The sequence below is a fragment of the Hippoglossus stenolepis genome, chromosome 3 (assembly GCF_022539355.2).
Source record: "Hippoglossus stenolepis isolate QCI-W04-F060 chromosome 3, HSTE1.2, whole genome shotgun sequence".
NCBI classification, from domain to species: Eukaryota; Metazoa; Chordata; class Actinopteri; order Pleuronectiformes; family Pleuronectidae; genus Hippoglossus; species Hippoglossus stenolepis.
In genome coordinates, this window is record NC_061485.1 from 10,874,518 (window position 1) to 10,902,494 (window position 27,977).

The 27,977-nt window shown below is 43.5% G+C and overlaps 1 protein-coding gene across 2 annotated transcripts; it reads right to left on the bottom strand.

The window, feature by feature from the left end:
* Nucleotides 1-182: 182 nt before the first annotated feature.
* LOC118105499 (mitogen-activated protein kinase kinase kinase 12) lies at nt 183-27,920 on the bottom strand. 2 transcript variants are annotated; one of them, XM_035153348.2, is made up of 14 exons: nt 27,791-27,920; nt 14,824-15,361; nt 12,040-12,223; nt 11,707-11,898; nt 10,794-10,952; nt 9,225-9,383; nt 8,556-8,664; nt 5,845-5,954; nt 5,602-5,718; nt 5,112-5,249; nt 3,795-4,506; nt 3,400-3,467; nt 2,748-3,048; nt 183-2,248 (listed from the first exon to the last, which is right to left on the bottom strand). In XM_035153348.2, the coding sequence occupies exons 2-14, from the start codon at nt 15,317-15,319 to the stop codon at nt 2,162-2,164; spliced, it is 2,832 nt and encodes a 943-aa protein (XP_035009239.1). In that variant the 5' UTR covers nt 15,320-15,361; nt 27,791-27,920; the 3' UTR covers nt 183-2,161. The 2 variants fall into 2 exon arrangements, with proteins under 2 accessions (XP_035009239.1, XP_035009237.1); XM_035153346.2 differs by lacking the exon at nt 27,791-27,920 and adding an exon at nt 17,417-17,779.
* Nucleotides 27,921-27,977: the final 57 nt, after the last annotated feature.

Consider the following 27,977-nt stretch of genomic DNA (forward strand, 5'->3'; position numbering starts at 1 on the left):
CATATTACTAGGTATAATTTTAAAAGAATACACTATACAGTACCTATAAATAGGTATAAATTCTTAACAGTATAGAATGATATGAATAAAAAAAATGTAAATGTTTATAAATAGGTGAGTTTCACCAAAGAGGTGTAGATATGGAATAATACAAGTGTTGAAAGTAAACGGAGCACCACCAGTTGAGTTTTTACAGGCTTGATTTTATTTTAAATCGTTTCTTAAATATATTTATTGTACAGTTACAATAATGCAGTATAAAAAGCAAACGTTTCAGTTCATACCGGGTTGTTTCAATCAGCATCGGGGGGGAAATGAGACACTAGAGGGCAGTAGTTTTGCTTTTTGGCAACATTCTCCTGCACAAGGATTTTTTCCCCCCAGCTTTGAACGTTGGGGATCATTTAGTTTAAAAACACCAGGAAAATAAACAGAAGCTGCCATTTCTAGCTTATTGATTTTGACCTGATCAGTCGTAGATTAGTGGAACAGGATGTCATGTGCTGTTGTACAGTCAGATTGAATCAAATCCACATTAAGAAGGCCTGTCAGGGGACACAAGTACACCAGAACCACAGTTATATGATACTAGTTACTATGAAGGAGGACTGGTCTTTCTCTAAACTGATGAACCACACTCTGGGCTTGTGTGGTCATCTCCTATGTTAGAGGTAGGCAAGAAATAAAGGGATAAATAGTGGGGTCACAGGTCATTTTTAGGTGTACACAGATTTTACGGGAGAACATTTACCAATTCGCTCATATTTATGGAATAAAACGTTAAAACCCACAGTGAAAATGAGCCACATTGTTACATTTCCCCACATGACACCAGCTCCTCGATCGAAAAACAGTGAACGAGCGAGTGTAATAATGTGTTTTCAGTCATTCTGAGGTTTTTGTATCCCCGTCATCCAAATGCCTTCAGTCATTTACACTTGTCTTTAAATACCTGCCATGAATCAAGTTGTTTTTTTCCTCTGTGGACAGGTCTAATTTTTCATTTTCCTAACAAACAGTGACTGATTCCTAAATATCCAATGCGCTTTTCACAAGCGTGCCTTTTTCGATGATACATACACGCATTAAAACACATTTCTTGTGTTTTAATACAATAAAACACTGCAATACTAGTATAAAAAGCCTGTCTGCCCTGAGTGATCCCACATGTGGTACGGACATACTGTGTCAGAGCAGACATATTGCTTTTTCCTTTCCCTCGTTCGCACGTTCCTCCTCTTTTCTCCTGTGATTCGATGCTCGGACATGAACAGCAGCTACAGTACATTCTACTACCATAAGCTTCTTGAGGTTCCAATAGAGTATAGCTCCACCTAATTAGAAACATCAGCACCTTTAAATTATACAATCTCACGTTTTTAAAAATTTGTTCATTGTACAGAGTCACATATTTACATCCATATTAAACTGCAAGAGTAGAAAATGGCAACATAATCCGAGTTACAAATATAAAAGAAATAAAAAAAAGAATGTAAACAACACATGGAAAAATGTAAACTTCTCCTTTTTAAGAAAAAACAAAAAGTAAATGGATTCACTGTAAATGAAGAATAAATTAGTCAGTGCATATAACGTTATGAGAGGATGTGACACGAGGACCACGGAACATTTCATAAATTAAGTGCAAGTTGCAACATCAGTGGACGTCAAGTAACGGTAGAATATAACAGAAGCCCTGGTAGGGGTTTCATAAACGTGTTGTGATATGACGCCTGTTTTCATAACGGAGACAGAAATACAAATTAACGTGGAAGATGAGAAGAGACGATGGTGGCTGTGGTTGATGTCGACGGCCTCTTTTGACTGAGGCCCCCGTCGCTGAGGTGTCAGAACAGAGGAGGCAGCTGCTCCGTCAGCTCCACTACTGCCCCGATTCACTTTCACGTCCCTGCGGTGCATTAATCTCAAACAGAACGTGCATGTTTCAGTTTCCAGTGTCTCAGAGGGTTTTGATCTCACTCACACATTTTTCCAGTAGATTTGTTCTGAGTTGCGGCTCGTGGACGAATCCTCACCTCCCGACTCTCTGCGGTGTCCCTGATCCCGACTCAAGCGTTCTCTAAGTGAGGGGGCGATCGAGGCCTTCAGAGGTCAGACCTGCCTGAGTCTGATGAGCAGGGCGGAGGTGTTGGGTCCTTCCTCACCAGTTGGCTGGAGGTTGGCTGGGCTCGGCGCTGCCTGAGTGGTCCAGCTCTGCGCTGTCACAGTCGGAGTCGTCGTACAGACCCTGGTCATGGATATTTTGAGTTAGAGCAGCGACAGGTTCTTTAACATGGATCCACAATATCAGATTATTGAAGGGTGAAGTATCTGTCTGTGCTTCAGTATCCGTCAGCAGTCTGTTAGCTGAATCTGCATGCATTTACTATTACCTCAACCAAAGAGGGTATTTAGGTTTGATTTTAGGAGGATTGTGCAAAATCTACTGAAACGATTTTCTTGAAACCATTCAAGAATCCATTAACCTTTGGCACAGATCCCGACAAAAGGGCGGTCCCAGGATTTTTCTTTTACCACATTAAGAAGTGTTTTTTTTTTACATTTTCACAGATTTCCCAGGGAATAATTGTGGGATCTTAATGAAACAAATCTGGTATATTTATGGGACTTAGAGGTGATATCTATGAGTGTGTACTTTGAGTCAAGCTTTGGTGGTGCTCTACTGGGTGCAATTCTAGAACTGTATATTTGACTAGTAAATATTTTGTCTCCGTCACTTCACCTACCTCAAAGTTATGGTCGTTTGAGGCGAGCTGGGTCTTGACTTGTCGTAGTATGGCTTCCTTCTCAGACAGCCCGTCGGTGCCCAGCTGGGTTGGGTCAGACGGGTCGGCGGGAATCTCTGAGCCCTGAGACAGCAGGTCATCGCTCTTGTCGTCCAGACGCTCGTCGGTATTGGTGCTGACTACGTCCGGCGTACCGCTGTGGGAGTGGTCACTGGTGTTTCCCTCCTCGCCGTCCGACACCGACAAGTTCTCCGAGCTGAACGTGGACAGGGACTGGCATTTGGTCATGCTCACGGGACGCCTGAGGGAGAGAGGCGACATATTCGTGAAACATTCCTACATAACGTCGTAGTGTTTGTGGATTAACAAGTGCTTCACAATAAAGGGACAAAGAGCCACGAGCATATTAAAACCCAACATTCTGCAGTTAAGTGAATGTGAAGTTGGAAGAAGCTACACTGGGAATTATTGTAACAGAGGTCACCAAACTTTCTTTAACATTATAAGATAAGACGTTTTTTCAACATTCATTGATTTCTCAAAGAATAATTTGTGTGTGCAATTTGCTGCAGATGTAAATAAAAATCAGGATCTAGTGAATTTAAATGAGGTTTCATGTGGGGACTGTCATTCTGGTTCTGTTAAATCTTACCGTCTTCTTGGCAGCTCCACCTCACTGTCCACTTCTCCTTCTTCTTCCTCTGACGACACGCCACGTCTCTGTGGACATTATTTACAGTCAGTATGAAATCCAGCGTTTATCTGCTTCACACCAGCACGACCCCAATGACATTCGTACACTTAAGCGGCCTGTAATAACACAAATGCAGCCTTTGCACGCTTTGAGTAAAATTTATCTTTCCTTCATTAATAAATCTTTTTAAAATGCTGGAGACTGCATGTTTTCTTAACTGGCAACAAATCAAATTAGAATGGTTTGATTTTCTAAAAGCCTCTCGGTGCTTAGTTTGCTCCTTTTTGAAAGACACAAGTCAAAATGATTTTGTGAAACTGGGCTGAAGAAATCCTTCTGTCGCTGAGTCTCACCTGACTGCGTGTCACTGCTGCCCTGTAGAGCAGCGCTGCAGGCGTAAGCCGCTGACTCCTGGGCGAGCGCGTGATCACCGTCCCATCCTCCTTCTCCTCGCTGTCGTGGGGAACGCGGGGGCTCCCGAGTACAGACGTCCTCCCCGCGGCTGCTCCCCGGCCGCACGGCGAGTCGGGGCTGCTGGAGAACGGAATAGAAGCTGCATCTTCGCTGGGCGTGTCACTTCGCGGAGGTGTTTGCGCCAGGTCGTCGGGCCCTACACCTACATTCGGCCCCTCCTCTGCCCCATCAGTCCTTCTGCTCTCCCCCAGACCGGCTGAGGCGCTCTGGCTGCCCACTCTGTCCAGCCCGGGCCTCACCTGCCCCTTCCTCCGGCACTCAGCCTCCAGGGTGGTTGAGATGAGGTCGGGGCTTGAGGAGGACATCTTCTTGAGCAGCAGGTCATGCTGCAGGCCCCTGAGGGCCGCACTGGGGTCTAGATGGTGCTTGCTGCTGGGAACGGATGACGTGACATTGACCATTGCTAAAGACGATGAGAGGGTGGCTTTCAGCTGAGCCAAATCCCCACTGCTGCCTTTTCCAGCCTTCCTGTAGCGGGGCTTTCCTCTGCGTGAGCGGCCAGGGGAGGTAGAGCCTTTGTTGGGTATCGTGACCTGGGTCATGGATGAGTCCAGTTTTGGGAGGATGACCTCTGACTTTAGCAAGTCTGGCCTGGAAAAGACAGGGACAGAATTAATTCAAAAATATCTATCTCATATCTATCAACTAGATCCAGAAATCTCTGTTTGTATATGGCTCGCATATCTCCAGAACCGTTAATCTTATCGGCTTCACACTTAGCATGTGTACTGCAAAGGGCCAACGGAAGTGCAGTGTCGAATTAGGTGTAATTTGGACATGTGATAAAATTGTATTAAACAGGCAGCAGAGGAGGCTGGGAATCATCAAGACAACAGCAACAAACACTGATTCTCCCGTTGAGGTTCTGTGCACTGAATCAAGCTTAACTTCACTTTAAATAAACAGGTGAGCAGCTCTTTGTGCAGCAGCTGCAGCTCCAGGGTTCAGTGGACTGAGTCCAGCACTCTGTCTTTATTTGCCACGGCTCAATTACTGCAGGTCACATTTACAGTTTTAGAAAGAGAGCTGCATCACCACAGGCAAAGCAAACTATCTATTCCATACAGGCATGTCTAGAACAAGCACTGCACTGGTAGATTAAATTATTCAATACTTGTGTGATGTATTTTCTGTTACATTTCCCCCTGTGTCACTGTACGTTGCCTTGTGTCGGTGCATAAGCCCGTTTCTCTCACCTCTTGCTGTGCGAGGGCAGTTTCTGAGGTACGTTGCGTCTCTTCATCAGTTTCTCCATGGAGTTGGAGGAGGCTGACTGTCTGGAGCTGGGGTGCTTGAAGCAGCCCGGGTACTTCTTATCCAGCGAATGCTCCCTCCTGACGTGTAAACACAAAGCCAATATTCATTTAATGGACGTCAGTGGATACTCAGCACGGCAGAGGAGAGCACTTTGTTACATGTAATGGCCCTGTGTGACTGGACGTAATGGCCCTTTGCTTCACAGATAAACTTATCCATGCGTTTTCATAACAAATACGCTGCTTAACCAAAGTTCATGGATCACAAGCTGTTAGTCCAAAGTATTTGAATAATTAAAAACCCTACTTTTCCTAATGTTACGGCTTTAATGCTTCATTTTCTCAAGACTGTAGAACCATATACTGCCCGACGTCTCGGATAGATTTGACTATTACTTTGAAAATCCTTTAAATCCCAGTGTTTTCATACTTGAGCAGTTCTTTCTCTTTGATTTCCAGCTGCAGCATGATGGCATTAAGCTCCATGTAGAGATTGTTGGCTCTCTCCAGCTTCCTCTCATAGTGCTCCCGGATGTCCAGTGCATGTCTGTGTGGAGAGGGCAGAGAACAGAGGGATATAAAAACACAGACGCACGCACTCAATAGCTGCATCTGTATCGCAAGATGTCCGTCCTCTTTACGTGCCCCTCATTCCCCCCGTTTCTGGGCTCACCTCAGTTCTTCTCTGCGTCGTTTGATCAGCTCCTCGTCCAGCCGGTGGATACACGTCCCCTCGGATTTGATCTGCTCAAAGTGGTGCCTCACCTCGTCTCTCCACTCCACCTGGTGAGACAAATAAAAAACATGTCTATCAGAGAAAGGTTGAATATTTCTCCATTTTACAGTTGGTAATTTAAAAAAAGTACCACTACCACGATCTACTACCGATACTTTCCCAGGATTAATTGTCTGCTGTATATGTCTCCTCTGTCACTGCGAATAAAACAGTACGATAACCAGAGCCAGCCAGAAAACGATAGGCTGCACTTATGTAATGCAAAGAATAATCGTCGTAGGTGCTTCTCTGTGCAGCTGACGAGAGTGTGCCAACGGGTCGGGACGGTTTCGGACAAAAATGTTAAAATAATATCCGGGTTTGGGTCGAGTTCGGTCTCTTTGGCTGAGCTGTCTACTTGATTTCTTACACTGCAGGTCACAATAATCTGAAAAACAGAATGCTCAGGTTCGGGTTGGGCTTGGTTAGTTTTATCTCAGGCTCAGATGGGTTTGGACAGGAAATTGCGGCCCCAGCTGGAAATGCAGGATCAATACAGGAATTTCATCCATTCCTGTATCTTCCATCATGATGATATATGCACATATACTGCACATAGCCGTATTGTACATTTGTACCTTTATTTTATATATTAAATTAAAAGTTTTGTACTTCAGTACTTTGCTTTATCTGTTCCCCCTGTTTTCTTTCACTCAATTTCTTTGTTATGTGCCAAACACGAAAGCAAATTCCTTGCAGGTTGAAAACCTACGTGGCAATAAATTTCACGATATTAACAACTGAAGATATTTTTCATTGAGATTAAATTTCATTGCACGTCAGCGTAGTAAAAAAAAAAGCTCTTAATTTGCAGAATGAGGTTCGTGTGTATCGTTGGGACCAAAAGCCATTAAGCCGTCAGATAGTAATCAATACACAGGGAACAATACTAAACATGGACTGACATGACACACGCACACACACAAAAATGCAGTGTGGGCATTTTCTTGTTCACGTTGAAGTGCGACAGCTGTTATCTGATCCCTGTCATATCGGGACAGAGGAAGTCAGATATGAGTGTGTGCACGTACACGCATGTGTGTGTGTGCACGAGGGAGGCTGTTCTTATTAAGCTAATGGACTCTGTGCACTCTTCTACGTCTCCAGTCCGCTATTTCTCCCTCCCTCGCTCTCTCTCTCTCTCTCTCTCTCTCTTTGCTCTCTGCTCCCTACCATTAAAGCAATCAATACACTCTGGCAGAAAAGACTTCTTTCCAACGTCACAAGAAAAATCCATTATGGGGCAGAGAGAAGAGGAACCAGGGAGGGCAGCAGCGGGGGGAAGGGGGACAGGGAGAAAGAAAGGATCAAGGATAAGTGGAGGGAGAGAAAGAGGTTTGTGTTTTGCATCATGCACCAAAAAAAAGAAGAAAAAAAAACCTGGGGAGGAGGCGGCTGCAGCTGAGACCAAACAAAATCGCATTTATTTTGTGTGTTTGTGTGCACGCTTGTTTCTCATGGTTTTGCATGCATTAGATATATCTGTGGTTTTATCTTCCACTCAATTATACTTTTCTCAGTCTCTCGTCCTTCATCTGTTTATTTTTTGCACTTGTCTTCCACATTTGTCATGGGGCCCCATCCCCCACCCAATCACAGAGAGGCACGCCCTCCCTCCCCGTCGCTCAGACCTTCTCATTTTTCGATGTGATGGAGGTTGGAGAAAGGTTCTTGCTTCGACCACAAATCAGCACTCGTGTGTGACATGGAACAAAGAGCAAGGAACCAACAATAATTTGTTGTGATCGAAATGACAGGTATTATTATTGGGCTCCCGAGAGGCCTGGGGGCCCCCGAGCAAGCTGCGCGCTCTGCACAGCCTGAAATCACCGCGGCGGACTGGAAACAAATGACAGCGTCTTGACAACAAAATGACTATTACAGATACTGGATGTTGTTGACAGGAGGTTTTCTAGTAGAGACACATACAGAGGTCAGTTCTAACCTCGTCTGTTGTCCATTTATCTGTTTAAATGGCTGCGACTATGACGTTAGAGGTGATTGATCTCAATGTAATTGAAGTATATTGAGCATATACAATATTGAATATGTGCAGTATTGTGTATAAATACCTAATTGTCAAATTTCTCTGTAATATGTAAACTGGCAAATGATAAATATTTAAAAATGAAAAATATAATGAAACAATTTTCACACACTCATAAATATCAGTCCACTACATATGATGGATTATTTTCATCAAGATCCATGAATTATTCGAAAATGTTGAGAAACGCCCAATCTCACAATGTTGCAGGAAATGAGACAAAAATAAATCTGCACCCTGATCTGATCTGATCTTGGTAATTAAGGTGGTTTAGAGATAAAAAGACAGGTTCATATTTTTTAATATTGACATGTACATTCTAATGAAATGGTTATTTCCTGCTCTATCTGTTCTCGCTTAAATAATATTGGACACAAATTCTTAAAGTTCAGGTGAAGCTAATATAAACCCACAGAAGCCCCTTAAGTTGAATTGAAGTTTAAAGGGATTTCAGTGCAACATTTTCCCTTCGTGTTTCCACCACTGCAGCTCACTGACGCTAAGGCAATCTTTCCCAGTTGACTTGTAGAGCGCAGACCGTTGAGGGACAGAGGGAGCTTACCTGAGACTGGAAGTATGTTTCCTGTGGAGTAGATAAAATATCTGCTGAGGCGATGTCCAGGTGCAGGAGGATCTGTCGGAAAGACGGCCTGTTTCTTGGCTTGCAGTTCCTGTGAATGGATTAAATCACGTTTTAACCAGAGACACTGAAACAATGTAATCTCTCATTCTCTTATCATTTATTTAATAGGGATAGTGCTCATTAACCTTAATTAGTTAAATGAATAGGCTCATTTTCATCTATAGCCACTAACCTGAAATAAAATAAAATGACCCATCTTATCTGATTACAGTTATCTATGGAGGATTCATGTGTATTAGAAATACCATCCAAACTAAGTGTACAACAAGCCTATGATTAAAACACTGATAAAGACATGCAAATAACCTGTGATTATGATACTACACCAGATAATAAAACACAAGTAGATAACCCACGATGAAAATACTGAACCCGACAGAAAGAGGGAGAAAAAAAACAACTAGGTCATACAAAGTGTTCCCTCTTTATGAAATATCCCTTTCACTCTCTCACCCCTCTCATCTTATTACATTATCTTACAGATGAGCCCTCAACTTTCTGTTTCCACCTCACTCTTCTTCCCTCCATCTCTCTCCTCTCCTCTCCTCGCTCCCTCCCTTCTCTCCTCCTCCCTCCCAGCCTTCTCACCAGCATTGCCGCAGGAGCAGCTTGAAGCTGTCTGGACAGCTATCAGGCACAGGCAGCTGCAGACTGTTGTTGCCCACCCCCCAGATGATGGCGGATGAGTCCACATCCTTGTAGGGCACCTCTCCGGTCAGCATCTCCCACAGCACCACGCCGAACGACCTGCAGAGAGACGTGTGACACATTTTACTTTCAGATACACTGATAAAGATGTGAAGTGAATGGATGAAAGACAGCAGGATGGAAATGTTTGGTGGAGGAAAACCTTTTATCTGTAAAAATATGTCTTCAACGATAAAAGCATTTGATGCAAATGCCTTGAGTAGTTTAATCAGTTTAAATTCAGTATTTTTGTAAGTTTGATCAGTGGTATCAATATTCTGTCATTGTTAACGCTGTAGAGTTACACTGATAATAATAATACATCCCAGCTCCAGGAAACAGTTGGTGAAAAATCATTATGATTCCCAAACTTTTCCAAAAGGAGATGTCTCATTGATGAAACACTGAACTGTTTTGCAGGGGAGCGGGGGAGCAGGTCCATCGGGATGGTAACTAAGGAAAGTCTGTTGTTGCTGACTCTCAGTGTTGCCATGGTGATCATGTGCCATATCCAAGGTGCCACTAGCATCACATGAAGCTCGGATGGGCCGTGTGATGTGGGGTTTACATGTGTATTTTTAGATGCTCTTTATTTCCTTGTATATGATTTATCATAATATGAATACAAAATAAGTATAAACATATTTTTAGTTTAGCACCAGATTGAGTACCTGGTGTATTTCTATACAGTATGTTATCATTTAGAAATATAATTAATTCAGTGTGTTATCTTAAAGTAAGAATACATCAATATGAAAATACTAGATGGATGGATGGACGGATGGATGGATGGATTTTTTATTGAAAAGATGACAGTTGGACTGAACTGAACTGAGTTAAAGTCAGTAAATCTAACATTATTATAAAGATTTCGTAAATTATACAAATTTGTCACCTGAATGTGTTCATGTTAAACTCCATCTCCACTTTGCTTCAGCACAGCCGACTACAAATTAATTCACACGATTTTAAACAAAACTGCGCAGTATACACCCAATGCGTAGCTTGCTTTCTACATCAAAAGCTTTTTAATCCTATTTTCACTTCCCTGCTAATGCACTGCTGGCCCTGGGCCAAACCATCCGCAGGGTCGGACGGTTATTCCAGCCTCTCCTGAGCACTGCAGCATCTGGCAAATCAATTATTAAATTAGCCAGCGTTCCTTTCAGGACGGAGAGCGAGAGTGATGGAGGGATGCAGGATGGGAAGAGGGAGCGAGCGAGAATGTGCTGGGGGAGATCAGGGCCTCACCCAGGGCAACCCATCAGCTATGGCAGAGACCCTACAGAATTTCATGTAATGAGATATTGTACATAATACTGAATAGATTTTCTGGAAACATGATCCTGTGCTCTACACTGCCGCAGACTGTACCTAATGAGATTCTGTGTGGATTCAGCCACAGATAAGAGAAATCACGAGAGCTGACCAATCCGACAAGGACAGTTCAAAAGGAAGCAGAACACCTACCAAATATCCACCTTCTCCGAGACGGGCTCGTTGCGGATGACCTCGGGGGCCATCCAGGCCACCGTCCCAGCGAAGGACATCTTGGTGCTCTTGTCGCTGAGCTCTTTGGACGTGCCGAAGTCAGAGATCTTCACTGAGTCGTCATAGGTGATCAGCATGCTGGAAGTAAACATTGGAGGACATTCATCAAGTTTCAGTTTACCTGATTGACTTCATATATGTCGAAAAATTAAGAACTGATTAATGAGATCAGCTGAAATCAGAAACTTAATAACCATCCCTCCATGGTTGGTAAACACCTCAGTAGTGTAGCAGTTAGGGTTTTTGGGTGGCTAGAAATTTGCACATTAATCATAGCATCTAAATTTGACCAATCAGTGAAACTTTCTTAATCAGACCTACGGATGGTCGTCAGATAAATCTTAGAGGGATGGGGCATGGGCCAGGGAAGATCCCAATTACTTATGATTCAGATCCGGTTACAGGAACAGATCCAGGATGTCAATTTCTTTCTTTTTTGTTTAAGATATTTCCTGAGCATTTCAGCCTTTATGCGATAGGACAGAATGTGCATGGGAGAGAAAAAAGGGGGAGACATGCAGCAAAGGTCCATGTGGGAACCAAACCTGTGGAGGACTCCAGCACCAGTACATGGGTCACCCACCAAACCAGTTGAGCTGTGAAGCACATCTTTAACATTGTTATCAATTTCTAAGGAAATAATATTCATCCAACATAATTATGGTGCTGACATCAATTAGTTTATTCAAGTTGATGATCAAAAACCGTATCTTTTTCCTTTTATTTCTCTATCATAAGAGCTACACAGACTATTAAGAGGATCGTTTTGGTCTTGGTGAATTTATGCATTCCACTGGTTTATCTCTCCCCCCCCCAGGTCTTCATTACTTACTTTGGTGACTTGAGGTCTCTGTGGATGATCTTGTGGAGGTGAAGATAGTTCATGCCCCCGGCGATCCCCATGGCCCAGTCCATGAGCAGGGAGGGAGTGATCTTCCTGCCTGCTCTCAGCACCTCGTACAGCTGTCCCTGAGCACAGTACTCCATGAGGATGCAGTAACATGGAGCCTGGGTACAAATACCTCTGAGAGTGGAGGCAAATGTGTAGAGTATGTTAGGATTAAAAAGTCTTCAGAGATTTTACGCTATAACGTGAAGAAATGGTTACAGCCACTTACAGTAGGTTTATAAAGCTTCTTAGTAGACAGCTCTTCTTTCTACTAACCTGAAGGTGATGATGTTGGGGTGTTTGAGCTTGCGCAGGTGCTTGATGTCAGTCTCCTTGATGTTTCTCACTTTCTTGACAGCCACTTCCTGTCCGTGCAGTTTGCCCAGGAAGACGGCGCCCTGAGCTCCGCTGCCGACCCACTGCAGGTCGGATATCTCCTCGAATGGGACCTCCCACGCCTCTGAGATAGGGGAAGGAGATACAGGCAAAGTGGTGGGTGAGGTTGTCGGCGTAGTAACATATTGATTCATGTTATGGAACAAAGGGAGGATTGTATAAACTGATCACATGTCAATTTTGCCAATTTAAAATCAATCAAAATCATCATCTTAAGAGCAGGAGATGATTATTACTGCTATTATGTTGAACATCTTTAATGAGCAACAGAAATGTATCTTTATTTTATTCACTTTAAACATTTCGACATTTAAACACACACAATACAACTAGTGTGTACCAGCATTCATTGTCCCCAGAGGATTTGTCCTATAATGGTCCTCTGACATCTCTAGCAGCATCATGAGGATGACATTTCTGGTGGAGCGTGAAATATCTTGACAGCTATAAAATATATTCAAGGTCCCAGGAAGATAAACCTTAAGGTCAAATTTTTTATTTGCCAAATACTTTGGTTTACAGACGTTCAACCTCAGCTGTACTTTGTGTTTACAGCTAATTTGCAAAAGAAAGGATGCTCACTTGATAACTTAAACATTACGGCTAAACACTAGCATGGTAGTATTGTTATTGTGAGCATGTTAAGTTGCTAGTTGTGGTTGTAGATTCTTGGTCTTGGTTCAGATTTTCAATTTCCGCATTGATGTTGTAATAATTTCTTCTATATCACCTCTGCCAAGAAGGGTATGTTTCTGATCATTTCATTTGGTTTGGTTGTATTAAATGTTCATAGAGCTTCCTACAAGTCTTATACATCTTAGTTAATTTGATGTCTATCTCCTCATACTTTACTGGTATATGTTGATGTGATGCTGAAATGAAAAAGAAAGATTTCATAACTAAACATCAGATAGAAAGCACCATCACATAAAGCTGTCATATCTTTACATCCTGTGACAATAAAACCTGTTGTAAGCCTCGAAATCTGAGCCAGAGTGGAAATCTTGTTCTGTAGTTGAACCTCACCCCAACCTAAGACTCGTACAGGCGGACAGACAGGGAGCTCTAATCTTCTGTGGGTAAGCCTCCTCAGCCTCCTAAATCCTGCTTAGTGCCATTGTGGGGCTGAGGCAAAACAGGGGTCCAACGCACAGGAGGGGGTTGGAGGAGGGAGGGGATTTAAGGGCCTAATGTGGAAGTACGGTGAATAGAGAGGTGGAGGGGAAGTGTTGGTGGTGTGTGTGTGTGTGTGTGTGTGTGTGTGTGTGTGTGTGTGTGTGTGTTAAGAGATGAGATGGGAGGCGGATTCCCCACGGGTTGGGGGGGGGTCCATGTGGCCAAAGACAGACTGTTAATACAGAGAATATTTACAGCCTGCTCTGCTGCTGTTCTTAACCAGGAGGAAGACGACTCAGACTCATTTATCACATTAATAAGAATGATATGAATGATTAATGGTCATCAGTAATTGATGGTTCTGCATCTAATGAGCCCCTCAAATCTCCTACAATAAAGACCAGATCTGTTAACACCAGAATTTGCTTCTTATCTGCTTGTTTTAATTGGAAAAATTGAAGGGAATTTACCACATCACCCCCCCAAACCCTCCAGAATCAATAAATACGAGGCAATTTCCCTGCTACTACATTGTTCCTTCCAATCAACGCTTAATAATAGGGCATTGTCCCATGTTAGGCAGCCAGTCAGCTGATACACCCCTATTTATTTCACTTTCATAATATCCGTTGTTGCTCTCCTCAGCGCGTGCGACTCCCTGTGATGCTGCACAGAGGAGGGGAGCAGCGAGGTGCAGATGGGCTGGGAGTGATAAGAGCGAAGGATGAAAAGGAGAGGAAAGGAGACAATGAGATGTGGGAGGAGGAGGGGAGCGGAGGGGAGATGTGGAAGTCAAATGGGCGATAAAATATCAGGACGCTGTAAAGACGAGGAGAGAAATAAAATTGCCACCTTCATTCGTCTGACGGGTGACGCGGAAATTAATTTGATCAAGTTAGTTTTTTTGGCATCTTATATGACTTTACTTGTTAATTTAAAGTGTTTCTATTTGAGGATATGTGTATGTGTGTGTGTGTGTGTGTGTGTGTGTGTGTGTGTGTGTGTGTGTGTGTGTGTGTGTCAGGTTTTTGCGTTAATAGAGATGAGAGGCGCAGGGTCAGAGCGTGGCCATGCATAATTCATGAGGCAGATTTGGCAGAGGAGTCCCGGGGGAGCTCTGCACTATTGTAGTGGCAGCAGACATAAACAACACAGCGTCACGGGGAGCTAGTTTCATTGGGGGGGTGGTAGTCGTGGGAGGGAGCTGGCGTGGGCACAGGCAGGAGAAAAAATGAGGGGAGGGGGCCATCAGGGGAAAATAAGCCCTTTGCAGCTTTGATAGAGTCTCTCTCTCTCCCGCTGCAGCTCGCTCGTGTCAAAGAAAGTGTTTGTTTACAACGTGGCCTTTGTGGGAGTCATTTTTCTCCCAACTAGTTAATGTAATTAAACTGCAGGATAAGATCATTTCATTAGCATATCAAAGCCTCGGACTGGATTTAAATGAGAGCCAGTGGCTGCTTTTATTGGAACATTAGACGCAACCACTGATCCCAGTGTGAATACAGTGTTTGCATTGTGTGCTGAAATAAATTTGAGTGCTGTACTTACCATCCAGGTTGTGTTTGTGCTCTGTGGAGTACGCTTTGCCAATCATAGTCCAGACAGGACGCAGACATCCAAACAACCCCTCCAGAAACCCTCCGCCTCCTCCGGTGGATTGGCACTGTAGCCTGGCGGCGTCCGCCTGGCACCTGAGAGCGCCGCCATCCGCCTCCTGCCCCTCGCCCTCTGTCCTCCCTGGACACCCATCATGCTCATGGAGCTTCAGGACACTGTTGGCAAAGTGCTCCTGTTGCTCATCGCCCGGTGTCTGGTTGTGCCCGCCAACAGTCTGACCCTCTCCTCCACCGCCCCCAGGCTCCACCTCGCCCCCGGTGTCCATGGAGAGGACGTTGCGCAGGACGCACTGAGTCGGGGTCAGGTCCATTTCCGGGGTGCATGGTGTTTCCGCATCGAGCCGCCGGAAGGATGGAGGATCAGAGAGGGGAGAGTTGAAGGCAGAGAGGGAAGGAGAGGGGGCACGAGATTCAAGAACGAGCGCCATGACGGGACTATGGTCATCCGAAGAAACAAGAGAACTGGGAGCCTTGATGGGACCAAACATAGAAAGAGAGGGAGAGAATAAAAAAGAGGATGGAAATCATTATAAATCACAGCAGAGTCATGAAGGTTGATAAAGCTGAATTGTGGGTCTGTAGACGGATGTCATCTCTGGAAGATGATTATTTAGGCCTCCTAGAAATAGAAGCTTTTCTATAACTTACTGACAAGTGGCAGAGAAACTCACTGGAGTGATTGTTCTGTACCATTAACATCAAAAGCACATTCAGACTTTGTAGCTCCTCTGATTGAGGTCATTTTTTGTTTTGCTGTATCAGTCACATTGCTGTGTAGTGTTCTGGGACTTGACAGTGGTCTGTAGTGAAGGGAAGCATTTCAGTGAGTATGAGGCTCAGTGGAAAAGATAAACTTCATGCATAACATGACAAACGTCACTGAACAAAGATCACATAAAAACATTTTCAGCATTTCTATTAAGGTATATCTTGCTGCACCACAGGCAAAGTGAGTATAGTGGTTGTGTGTCTATCATGTGTGAGCTGACAATAACCAAAGAGTCATGATTTATCTGATATTAAATCAATACTAGAACATGAGACATGATTCAGGATGTGGATAAAGGACAAAAGAGCCGGTCCGGCCTGGACCATAAATCTTAGAATGCCTCAGTTCACTTACTGCCTACGATGAAGGGCACGGTAAATGAAATGAGACCCTGCTCTTGAGCTAACCATATATAAGTGTCACAGCATACAAGTAAATGAATGAAATAATTCTACACCTCATACTATGACTATAATAGTATTGCAGTGTTAAATGACAAGTCCCTGGTGCAGAATGGGGCCACATCTGGTGATTAACATTCCACATTGGAGCAATATCCCCGCTGCATTAAAATGGATGAGCTCAGATGATGGATGCATCATGTTGAGAGACGACTGCGAGGCTCTTTAAGGCTCGTCGTTTCTCCAAGGACGACAGCGTCTACACACCGAGCGGAGAATGAAGCCAACGTTTCCTTTCAGAGGGGTTTTGACGCGAACCACTCGTCCTCTGACGAGCAGGACGAAGACCTGACATGTTTTTAACCTGCTCGGTGAAATAACGATACAAATCAAAACCAGTGTATAGCTGCAGTGCTAGAAGATCAAATCAAATCCTAAACACGGGGCTGGGGATGATCAGTTTCCTGATCATCTGGTGATTGTGAGGTTTTACTTCATCTCTTGTTGATGTCCTACTCAGTTTGGAGGTCAATATGAATTAGATTACTCATCCTAAATGCATCTGCATGCTATTACAGACGATTCTATTGACTTTCCTTCAGTGACAATACCTCTGATTAAAGTCACTGCTGGCATCTGATGGATGGGCTATTAGCCGACTATGCCATGATACCACTATACTTGTAGTTCGATATGGTAAGGTCTCTGCCTAATGTTAAGTCCCTTGAGATATTATATGTTGTGATTTGACCCTATACAAATACAATGCAAGTGAATTAAATATCATGCTGTTATACATCTGTACATCTATGGATGCAGAGAACTGCACGACCATCTGCAATGAATGAACAGGATGAGAGAAATCATCCAGGAAAGACAGAGCCAGGATGATTCATTAGCACAGCCACAACCCTAAACCCCGTAAAAAGGGATACAATCCTCCTCCTGATTCCCTGCACTGACAGAAACCCAACCACTGAGACACATCTGGTGTCTGCAATCTGGAATAATCACACATCATCCACGTCCCACTGATCCTGTCTCCTAATGGTGCTGCTCTCACTCCATTTATTCTGGAGGTATCAGCTGCAGGAGCTGCAGGAGCAGGCTACGCTCCGTTGCAGGCCAGTGCATTGTGGATGTAGTAGCTTGTGCTTGTGCGCATCGTCGTGTCTCCTCGGGACCTCCTGCGGTTAAAGATGCATCAGTGGCGCAAACACACCATTGCAGCTTGTTATTTTTCATTCTACGCGCAAAAATAAATAATGAAGAGGACGCTGCGTAATTCTGCGCTAGGACCTGCTGCCATGTCTCTCGTCTCTACCTGCGTATCACGCCAATGAAACGGTTCCTACCTCAATGCAGATCCATCGCTGGTGAATTCAAAAAGCTTATTCCACTTTGGTGTATTCTAACAACAGCCACCTAATGACAATTCCTTTTCTGGGGTTGTCGGCAAAATCAGCATCCACACCCTCCTCTTCCTCCTTCATCCAGCCGTGTAGCACCGTGTTGAAGTCTTCTCTCCCGCGGACAGTAAACACGCACACAGCTCCCTTGGTTTTTTTTTTTCCTTTCCTATTACACCTCCTCCTCCACCTCCTCCTTTTCCATTCTCCTCTGAGGATGCGATGTGCGCACACTCAGGAATTTATACGGCCACCTCACCTATAGTAAACACCCCAGCGGAGAGAGAAGAAGGAGAGAGAGAGAGAGAGAGAGAGAGAGGGAGGGAGGGAGAGATGGGAGGAGGAGAGGATGGAGGAGAGGATGGGAGGGGGTGGCCAAGTGCCGGCGTCCAACCAATCGGAGGAGAGATGTGCCGTGACGCGCGCAGACACGGGGCAGCCGCAGGTAAACGTGTTTATGTGACAGTGAGGCTATACTCAGAGAGAGGAGGGTGAGGATGAAGGGGTGAGGGGGTGAGGGGGGAAGTTGGTCAGCCGGTGAGTGAGGTGATCAAAATGATGTCATCCACAAAGCATGAAGCCATTTGACTGGACAGTGCCACGAAAATCCCCTCAAACCCTATTAAGACTCTATGGAGTGTGATTGGTGCATAATCTGTGAGCGGCACAGTCTGCCACAGAGAGGGAAGGACACTTTTCTATTATCATCTTCATCTTCATCTTCTCCAATCTATGCTGACCCACTTCTCTGAGACAGGAGAGAGATTAGGACTCATCGGCACACGCGAGCAGCTAAATGGGACTTTTCCTAAGGCGTGATTTGTTTCCCTCAGCGACTTTAATTAACCTGGATGAAATAAAACTTTTAACGCGTGTCTCGTGATGTGTTTGAAGTTTTATTTTTCTGAATAATCTAGAATATTCCTGAATAGAGTGCATACCTCCACCAAAGCCCGACAGTCCCCTTACATTTAATCAAGTTGCACCAAAGTTCACACACTTATAGATTTTAGTTCCCTTAATATGTCTGACTTTTTTCCATCAAGATTCCATTAATTATGTTATCAGAGAATGCTTAAAAACGCCCAATGTGACATGTTAAAGAAAGTGATAAAAACAATTCCTGGATCCGACCTTGATCAGGATCTGAACCAAAATGTAATAGATTCTTCTCCCGACCCCAGACCACATGGTTCTTCCCAGTTTCATGGAGATCTGCTGGTTGTTTGGTGTAATCTTTATTATAACAAACAAACGGACAGGGGTAAAAACATAACCTCCTCAGTGGAGGTAACAATACAGAGAAGATGTGCATTTATGTTTACGTTGGACGTTTAAAAAAGTTAGTTTTCTTAATTCGAGTTCTATACCTATGGTTGTGTTTTCTTTTTATTCATAGTTATTTCTGATAAAGTTTAAACTGTAATAAGTCAAGTCTCAACTACATTACAACTACACATAGTTGAGTAGTCTGAGGAATCATTGCCAATACTTTTTAAAGTATATGTATCTGCTGATATATACATTTTTTACTCCCTAATATCAGTATCCCCAAAAATTCCATATTGTTGGGCTCTAACTACAACCTCGTCTTCAAAACACCCTTTTACTATTCAGGTATTATTACTAAGACTGAATGTGCCACCACACATAAAGTTTTTATCACTACACCACAGTCATATAGGCCAGATCCCCCTAAATCAATCACAATCACAATCACATTTTCAGATCAATATGTCAGTTCAGAAACCACTGACAGAACATCTGCTGTATAACATGGGGAACATCTGAATGAATGCTAAATAAATATTCAATATTTCCTTTCTTTTCAAGCTTTTAAGACAAAATTGAAGAACCATTCCTATTATATTGAACATTTCTGGGGTTTTTTGGGGCATTTCAAAGGAAAATGGACACTTAAGTCATCCCCATTAGCCAATGTACGATACAAAAGAAACTGGCTGCCCCAAATCACCCAGCTCACATATTCAAGTCAGGGAAATCCTGCAGGATGGTGACGGATGGAGAGTTTAACTCTGCAGGCCCACTGGGAGGTCATCAAATCACTGCAAACATGAGAGAATCTCCCGAGACCCAAAACATTTGGCTGACAACACAGGAAGATGTGCGTTTGTGGAACAGCTGGGGATCCCGCGTCTGAGCCGTGTATTTACAGAGAATCTAGATGGTTGTAGCGACATGACCCTTTTTGAGTGCTAAATCCAAATCCAGCCCTTAACTCCCAGATTAAGCTCATGTTTAAGCCCGTAACGATGACCTCATCGTGCCGCTTGTAGACAGCAGGGGAAACCCCAACTATGGTGCATGGACAAACTGAGAAACCTGCAAGCACGCAAGCACTCACAGCCCCCTTCTTTTCCCTCTTTGCTTTGCCTTATGAAATCCTGATGAAAACAGATCTGAGTTAGATACCTCAGGTGAAATCACTGGGAAAATAGATTGCTTCTGTTTTGATGTTTTCATTTTGAGTCATCCTCACGCCATCTGCTCTGAATCCTTGCCAAGAAAAAAAAGATATTTCCCTTTTTAATCAGTTTGTGTGGCGGTCTATGGAGTAACACAGAAGCAGGCTCAACCATAGCAATTGTTTTTTTTAAATAATACTATATTTTAGACCCCATTTTAGACCATTTTGTATTATTTTGGACCTACTTTGATACGAGTAATTACATTTTCCACTAAATATTTCATGACATAAAGTGTCACGGTGGGGAATTCTCATGGATTAAGGTCTCATTTGCTGCATTTGTAAATATTTAATTGCATTATGCATTTAACTCCGTTATTTTTGACATTATCAAATTCCTGAGCCAAAATATGATTCATTAAAATTTCATGTAGGTTTTAGTATAGAATTCAAAAATAATGTGAGAAATGAAACCAGCAGCTTTACTCATCCTTACTATTTTACACACGTCCTCTCCCTGTACTCTGTCTCAAGGCAGTTTGAATGGAGCCACACGTCCTCTGTTCTATTTCCATCTTTTTTCTTAAAAACTTTCTCCATGATTTATTTATCGGTGCTTGTAGCTGCAGCTCCTCATCATGGATGTTTCAGGCCTCCGAGGATCTGCCTCTGATGTCCACCAGCGCAGCTTCTGTTCCTTCGTCTGTTGTGGTTACTCCAGCAGAATGAGCGCCGCGGGGTACCACTCCTTATCAGATACAAACTACAAATCTACAAAGTGACAGCTTTTCAAAAAATTATATTCAGTGGGACTCACATTGATTTAAAAAAAAAAGAAATACTGCACAGTGGATACTGATTGAGCTACGTTCGTTTTACTGTCAAAACTAGAGGTGCAAAGCTTCAATCTGACTACAGCAGACACAGAGAGAGGTCTGCATGTAAATGGCTGACATAAAATGCTGCATTGTTTGGCAACATGCCTCGTATCTGTAGGAGGGATTTGACAGAAGCCTGCAGTGAGGGATGTGGAGAAGAATGTCATGTGTACCTGCCTCTGAGTGTGAGTGTACAGTATGTTGTGTGAGGCCCAGTGCCAAGCGGTCACAGATTGTCCCAGTATGATTGAGGTGGGAGGGGGTAGAGTGCAGGTGTGTGTGTGTGTGTGTGTGTGTGTGTGTGTGTGTGTGTGTGTGCGGTTGGGTGCAGACTACGGAGACTGAGGGGGAGGGCAGCTCCTGGCTCTGTGGAGAGCCTATTTATGGATCCTCATTGAGAGCCCCTTGTGTTACTCATTGTCACTTTCCCTTGCACTGTGGTGAATAGGTGGCCAATCATCAAATCCACTCAACTCTGGTCCTGAAGGGAACGTGCACAAAGATAATTGGCCCTCTGCTCCGACACCATATTGACTGAAAACCAACAGCAGAGATATTCCTTTAGATTTCTGATTAAAGACGCAAGGGGAGTGTGTGTTAGTGTGTGTTTACTAATGTGCACCAACATCAAGTGAGCCCTTCCTGTCTGTGTGGGCGGGGGGGGGATGCTGATATGAGACAGTGTTGTCATCCATCAGGTTGCCACTGCTGTGTTTTCATCCATACAGTCAACTGATGGGATTCGTTAAGATTGGCGCCACCCATGTATTACGGATATGGCGGTGAGGGGAGGTGTTGTGAGCGCGTGTGTGTGTGTGTGTGTGTGTGTGTCGGGGGGAGGGGGGGTCTCCATTTCAACAAGATGATCTCACCTCCTGTCTGCAGCTCAGGAAGAGGAGTTTTCATTCATAAAGTTCATCCATTCACACACACACACGACCAACACATATCTCCCATTGGGACGCTTGAGCCAATGAGGCAACACTCAGGTGAGATCACCGCCGGACGCCAAGATCCGTCTTCCTGTTTCAGAACTCTACAAAGGATGAGTGTTTATTGCCTCTCATCATTTTGACCTTCTGTGGATTACAGCACCACAGACTCAGGAGCGGAAAGAAGACGTCATGTATAAAACCGACTGACACTTATTTGATAACAGAGATAAACATTCTTTAGTCTATAGTCATAAACTACACAACAAGCGACCAACACTAACATTAAACATTTTCAGACATGAACTGTTAAAAAATATCTGGAAAATTGGGTCAGGACATATTCCAAAGTTTGCATTTTCACATATGAAGAACACAGCTCCAGATTGTCAAGGTCAGACGAGTTTACAACAACAGGAAAATGTCCAGAGCGTGGGGGTCTGGGTAGAGCAGCAGGAGGATGATGACATGATGCATACATTCTGGTGTATTTGTTCACAGCACATCAACACCACCATCACCCGTTATCACCAAAAGCTCTTCGAATCTCATTGTAGTCTCCTTTTACGTGGCACCAATCATTTTTCACGTGTGCGTCTGTTACAAACGTCATCAACACGCCCACTCACTCACTGTGAATATCTTGGACATGTCCCTGCTGTATTCACACATGGCTCACAGCGGATTCAGACATTTGAATTCTCATACACTCAAAAAAATTCTGGGAAAATGTCTACATAAACGTTATATAGTGTTTTCAGCTTTAAAGATGTTTACAGGGTGAATGTGTTGGCATACAGCAGGGCCGCCCAATTTAACAACTTCATTCTCCTCTTATTCTGAAAGTACTGGAAAATCCTCAATGTAATGACTATAAAACATACATTTTGTGCAGCTACAAAGTACACAAACAGTGTGCCGGTGGGAGTTTTCACCAACACTGGCACATGTCCCGTCCGAAGTCATGCAGTTAGGTTAATTGAAGACTCGAAAGCTGCTTTCAGACGTGCACTGAAGTCCTCAGACATTCTCCGTGAGAGCCTCCGGACTTTCTGTGGACTTTTTTCCGTCCAGCCCCTTAATGTAAAGAGTAAAAACTCCACAGAAAATCCAAAGGAGCCGAGGGCACAGAGGACAGCGAGCGTGTTGATGATGTTTGTAACACGCAACAGGCGTAAAAATGAAAAAGAATACAATAATGTGGTGATAAGGGTCGATGTGCTCCTGCTGCGTTGTTCATATGTGGAAGGCAAACCCCCAGAGAAAGTCCAGACCGAATTCTGTCGACATCTTCTGGAGTTCATGTGTTTAAAATGCCCGTAAGTGTTAATGTGAGTGTGTATGGTTGTTTGTCTCTACTTGTCAGCTCGGCAATAAATGAAATAGCGAAGAGTCCACCTCTCGCTCGATGCTGATTGGCTCCGGCTCCACACGACCCTCAAGGGATGAGCGGTATAGACGATGGCTGAATAAATATTTACTACATTTTGTATGAAGTGAGCTGATGAATAAAATCGTGGCACCCTTTTTTGAAAAGCATCCTCACTTTACTTTCAATGTCTAAAACTTTGTCCCTGCGGATGGAGAGGGAATGAGAGTGAGTCATTCTGGCATGTTCTAAAATATGCTAATCCAACATTTAGATCAAGCACTGCTTTGATCTTCCAGGGAGAGTCGAGATGCATCTGATTTCCCTTTGAAACCTCGGCGGGGCGATAAGCCAGCCAGGCAGCCTGCTGCGTGCGGAGAGCCGCCGGCAGCAGCCCGGTCGTGACAGGGTTAATAACAATAAAGGGGAGGTTGGAGAAGCCTTACCGAAAGTCACATGGTCTGTGCCGGGAAGGGGCGGAGGAGGGGGTTAGAGGAGGAGATGGAGGGAGGGAGGGAGGGATGGAAGCTGGCGGGGAGGGGACGGGGAGGAGTCGGGAGCGTGTTGCCGTAGAAACAGAATCCTCGGTTGGCTGGTGTGAAGTCAGAGCCGTAATACCAGGCGGTGACTGCAGTTAGATGCTGCTGGTGGTGTGAGGTGGGTGGATGGGAGGGAAGGAGGGGGAGACGAGGGAGGGCGGGGGGGGTGAGTCACACGGGAGGACGCGCTCTGCATTCTAATGGATGGACGGACACACACACACAGACACACACACACACACAACACAAACACCTTGGCTACGTCACCTAAACCTTCAACCCTCCGTCCCTTTCCCGTCGTACAAACTCGTGTATCTCTCCACTACTGTTATATATAGAGCCATGGCTCAGCGTTATCCTGCTGCTTTAAAACATATAATTAATTCATTATGCCGATGGAAAATCCATTAGCGTGCGTCTTGGTGGCTTCAATTGCATGTGCTGCGGATCGAGGGCATCTATTAGAGGGAACCAAATGCTTAGACGGGCCAGTAAACTATAGCCATGTAATTGGTGACGGTATAATTGCACAGCACACGTGGCAATTAAAGCGATAATATGTGTAAACCACGCTCAAGATTATCATTGGATTAACTACACTTCCCAAATGCCCTTGAGTGTAGAGGCTCGGCAGCTGTTACAGGGGAAGTGTTAATAATTATGTTGATGATTTTTTTTTTTTTTTCAGGCTGTTGTTTTGCGGGTCTTCTTGGTTTTTTGGGCTGCAGGGAAGTTGGTTTGTATCTCATTAGGTTGAGCTGTGGAGAAACTGCTCGTGCTAATGAACTTTTCCTCTCCGGGTGCAGGACGAAGAAGCAGCAGCAGCAGCTCGACTAAACGGATATTTTGTCAAGCGCACAATTCCAAATCATAACAATTAAAAATAAGAATGTATGTGAGATTTGTTTTGCTTCGGGGTCGACTCATTTTTTCGACTCAGAGCGATTCATTTTAACAGCCAAAGGACTCGGCTAATGTTTAACCAAATGTGTAAAATCATTAATTACACCTATGGATTCTGGTTTATATTGAAAAACGTCACTTATGCCTAATTTACAATCTACAGAAATAGACAAACAGGACCAATAAGACCTGGTCATTGAATATTGTTATTTTGATGTAAATGTCCTTTGCAAGTTGACACCATCTTATTATTTATGTTTTACTCTCAGGGGATATTTAGTTAAGTCTAATGATTGAACCTTTAAGAAAAAATCTATTTGTCATTAACATAATCAATAGCAACTAGAGATAAATAATCTACAGCTTCTGCACAATGTAAGAGGCTTTGAGTATAAAGTGACTACATAGTATTGTTTTTAAAATATTGTATAAATAAATGTTCCCTGTGTTTCCTCTTCAGGTCCCGTCAGGGCAACATACAGTAGATCCAGCAGTTGAAGAGCAGCCACTGCAGTGTTATAACTCAGGGGACTGTGACGTACACTTGCCTCGTAGAGAATAATTACTTTCTGACCGAGCGCTGCCTCGCACTTCCTTTTAAGGGAAGCTGGGGCAGCTTCATTTCCCGTCAATGCTGTGTGTAAACCTGGAAGCAGCAGGGAAGATCAAAAGTGTCGTGACGTTCTCTCTGTCACCGCCCACATCTGTATCTCATGGTTTGTGAGCCAATGGGGGAGCAGGCTCACTGGCCGGTCAGCGATGTAGGAGGCTGGCATTTGTACCTTATCTCAGAGCTTGTTTATTACCGCTGTGCCTGTGACTGTGGCTCATTCAATTTTTGGGAAAAAGGAACAGCTACAGTTCACCCTGAGGCAAAATCTACTGTTTACCCCCCTGAATCTTCATGCTTCAGATTCTCAGTGTATTTGTCTTTCTCCTACTCAGACTGTTTGATTTACATTTACTTTTACACATCTGAAAGGAAGTTTGTGTATTTCATGAGAAAAACAAAGACGAGAGAAATATCACAAATAATAAAATACATTTCGTGTGACAGAACCCAACAGAAAAGGTACTTGCCAAAGTGTTACACAAGTCCAAACAAAGAACAAAGAGATTTGTAAAGCTATAAATCTAAGGATTCATAAAATATAAACAACATTTATTCTGAAACCAGATTATATTTTGTGTGACAACAGCCACAATAGCCTCCTATACCTGGAAAAGCAAAGAAAAAGGGTTTTATAAGCCATCAAAAATAAAGCAAGCTGACATTTAAGGGCACAAACTGTACGGTACCGCTCCACCTGAGGCCGACCTGACCTCTGATTGCATCACATCGTATTACAGTGGTACAGAGGAAACACAAGGAAAAGGAAAATCGAATGGGCAATAAAGATAGCTACAGTTTTTACAATATTTATAAATGAGGACTTCGGCTCCTACCCCATCATTTTGTCATTACGGTCAAATAAATTAAACATTATATGTAAATTAGACGTCTTGTCGTAGAATGTTCTTCCTTTGTTTAACTAATTTATGTTTTACTCGACTTCTGATGGCGTCATTGTTCTGTTATGACTGTGCTCTATATTTAGCTTGGACTCCATCCACCAGGCCTTTAGTAAATAAATCTGAGACCTTTTTTTTTATTTCCCATTTTTAATCAAACAATCATCTTGTGTCATCTCACATTTATGTTTAGGTCTGAATGGGACGTTTGGCAGATACACGACTAACAAAACCGTGTCATCGCCCATCACACTGAACATATGACCTAATATATGCAGAATAATAAAGAGGCATTGTTTCCACATTTGTATTCTGGAGGAATAGCAGTCGCAGATTATACAGAGTTATGCTAATCACCCACTTGACTGGATCCCATATTAAGAGTCATTAATTCGGCTGAAGTAAAGAGGCTAATTAGTATTTGTGACAAAACAGTGATGGAAGTGATGGCACGTCAAGAATGGCAGGATGAGACAGATCATTGTTCAGAAAAACGAGTGGCTAACGTAAAAGAAACGTCCTTTGTGTAAAATGAGGGGGGAAGTTCAGAGTGGTGTGTCGGTGCAGTGCGCTGTCCATGGTGCTGATCAGGAGCTGTGAAGCCTGTTGGTTCCTGCAGGTTTCAACAAGTTACATTCTAAGACCTTTTAAAGACCATAAAGGATGGAATTTAAACCCCATGTCAAGTACGACAGATATGAAGGAATATCGGAGACCCAGAATCACTATTATTGAAGAAGACGTGTGGTATCCAAGTGGAGCATCGTCTCCAAACTACAGGTTGAGACAGTAGGTATCAATAATCTCACAGTCAAGCCGAGTGTGCAGAGATAAATTCTGACCGGTGTGTCTGAAGGTCAGTTATCAGATTATAATATTGTTCTCCTTATAATATTGTTATATTTACACACTACCCACAGCAACACAACAAAACCCGGAACCACACAAGCACGATTGAAGTAAAGTTTGATGAACATTAACATACTTGTTACCACACATAATATTTTAACATATTCCATTCAGATGATAGAAGTTAAGAAAGAAAAAAAATTAAGCATGTGATTTTACCTGTGGATTTGAATAGGACATTTTGAAAATGTCCTGACCATAGTAATCAAAGATTCCTTCACTCATGTGGCCTTGTCTCAAAATAGTTCATTAATAATTTAAACAGTGAATAATAGTAATAAAGTTAATAAGCATTTTTTTTGTCTTATCAGCAAATCAAATTGTGAGTGTAATAGTATCTCTCTATTGACATTGGTATCTTATTTACTCTACTTACCAACACCGCTGTAGGTGATTTGTTTTTAAGCAGAACTAAGGCAAGATTTCAGCTCATTACAACAAGACAGAAGGGGCTGGATCCGTGTCCATCGACACCGAAGCACCCCCACTCCACATGCATGATGGACTGGTCCTATTGGCTGATGTTATGGATGAATTCATGGCTGATCAAAGACCAAGCAGCTCAGCAGAATTACTGAACCACAGCGCCACCTGGCTGCTGTTCACCTAACCTGCGTCTGCACCACACATTCGACTCCATAGATTGAAATCTAAGAGCAATACAGTGATCCCCCCATTGTGCCCAAATACAGACATATTACATTTCGTCTCATGCCGCCTGTCTGTGCAGCCGCATTATTACTGGTGCATCACAAACATGCAACATCAGACTGGTGCATTCCCACTGATTCCCACCGAGCACCATCGGAGGGATGATTCCTTCCTGTCATTAGTCTGGTAGAAGACCTACCTCTCTCGGGCTCCGTGTTGATGAATGACGTGAACAGACTGTTTGTTTTCCACTGGTGAGTCTGTTTACCTCCGAGCTGTTTATCCAGACGACCACAGGGATCCCATCTGGATCATTTACCTTGGCAATAGGTGATATCGCGAGAACGAGAGTTGGGAGGTTGAGTCGAGACTGACCTTCGACCCCC

Excerpts from the sequence above, each read along its gene's own strand:
- LOC118105499 (XM_035153348.2), bottom strand. The coding sequence starts at position 15,319 with ATGGCGCTCGTTCTTGAATCTCGTGCCCCCTCTCCTTCCCTCTCTGCC. Across the intron at positions 3,468-3,794 it reads CAGCAGTGACACGCAGTCAG|AGACGTGGCGTGTCGTCAGA; the intron begins GTGAGACTCAGC and ends TAATGTCCACAG. Across the intron at positions 3,049-3,399 it reads GTGGAGCTGCCAAGAAGACG|GCGTCCCGTGAGCATGACCA; the intron begins GTAAGATTTAAC and ends TCTCTCCCTCAG.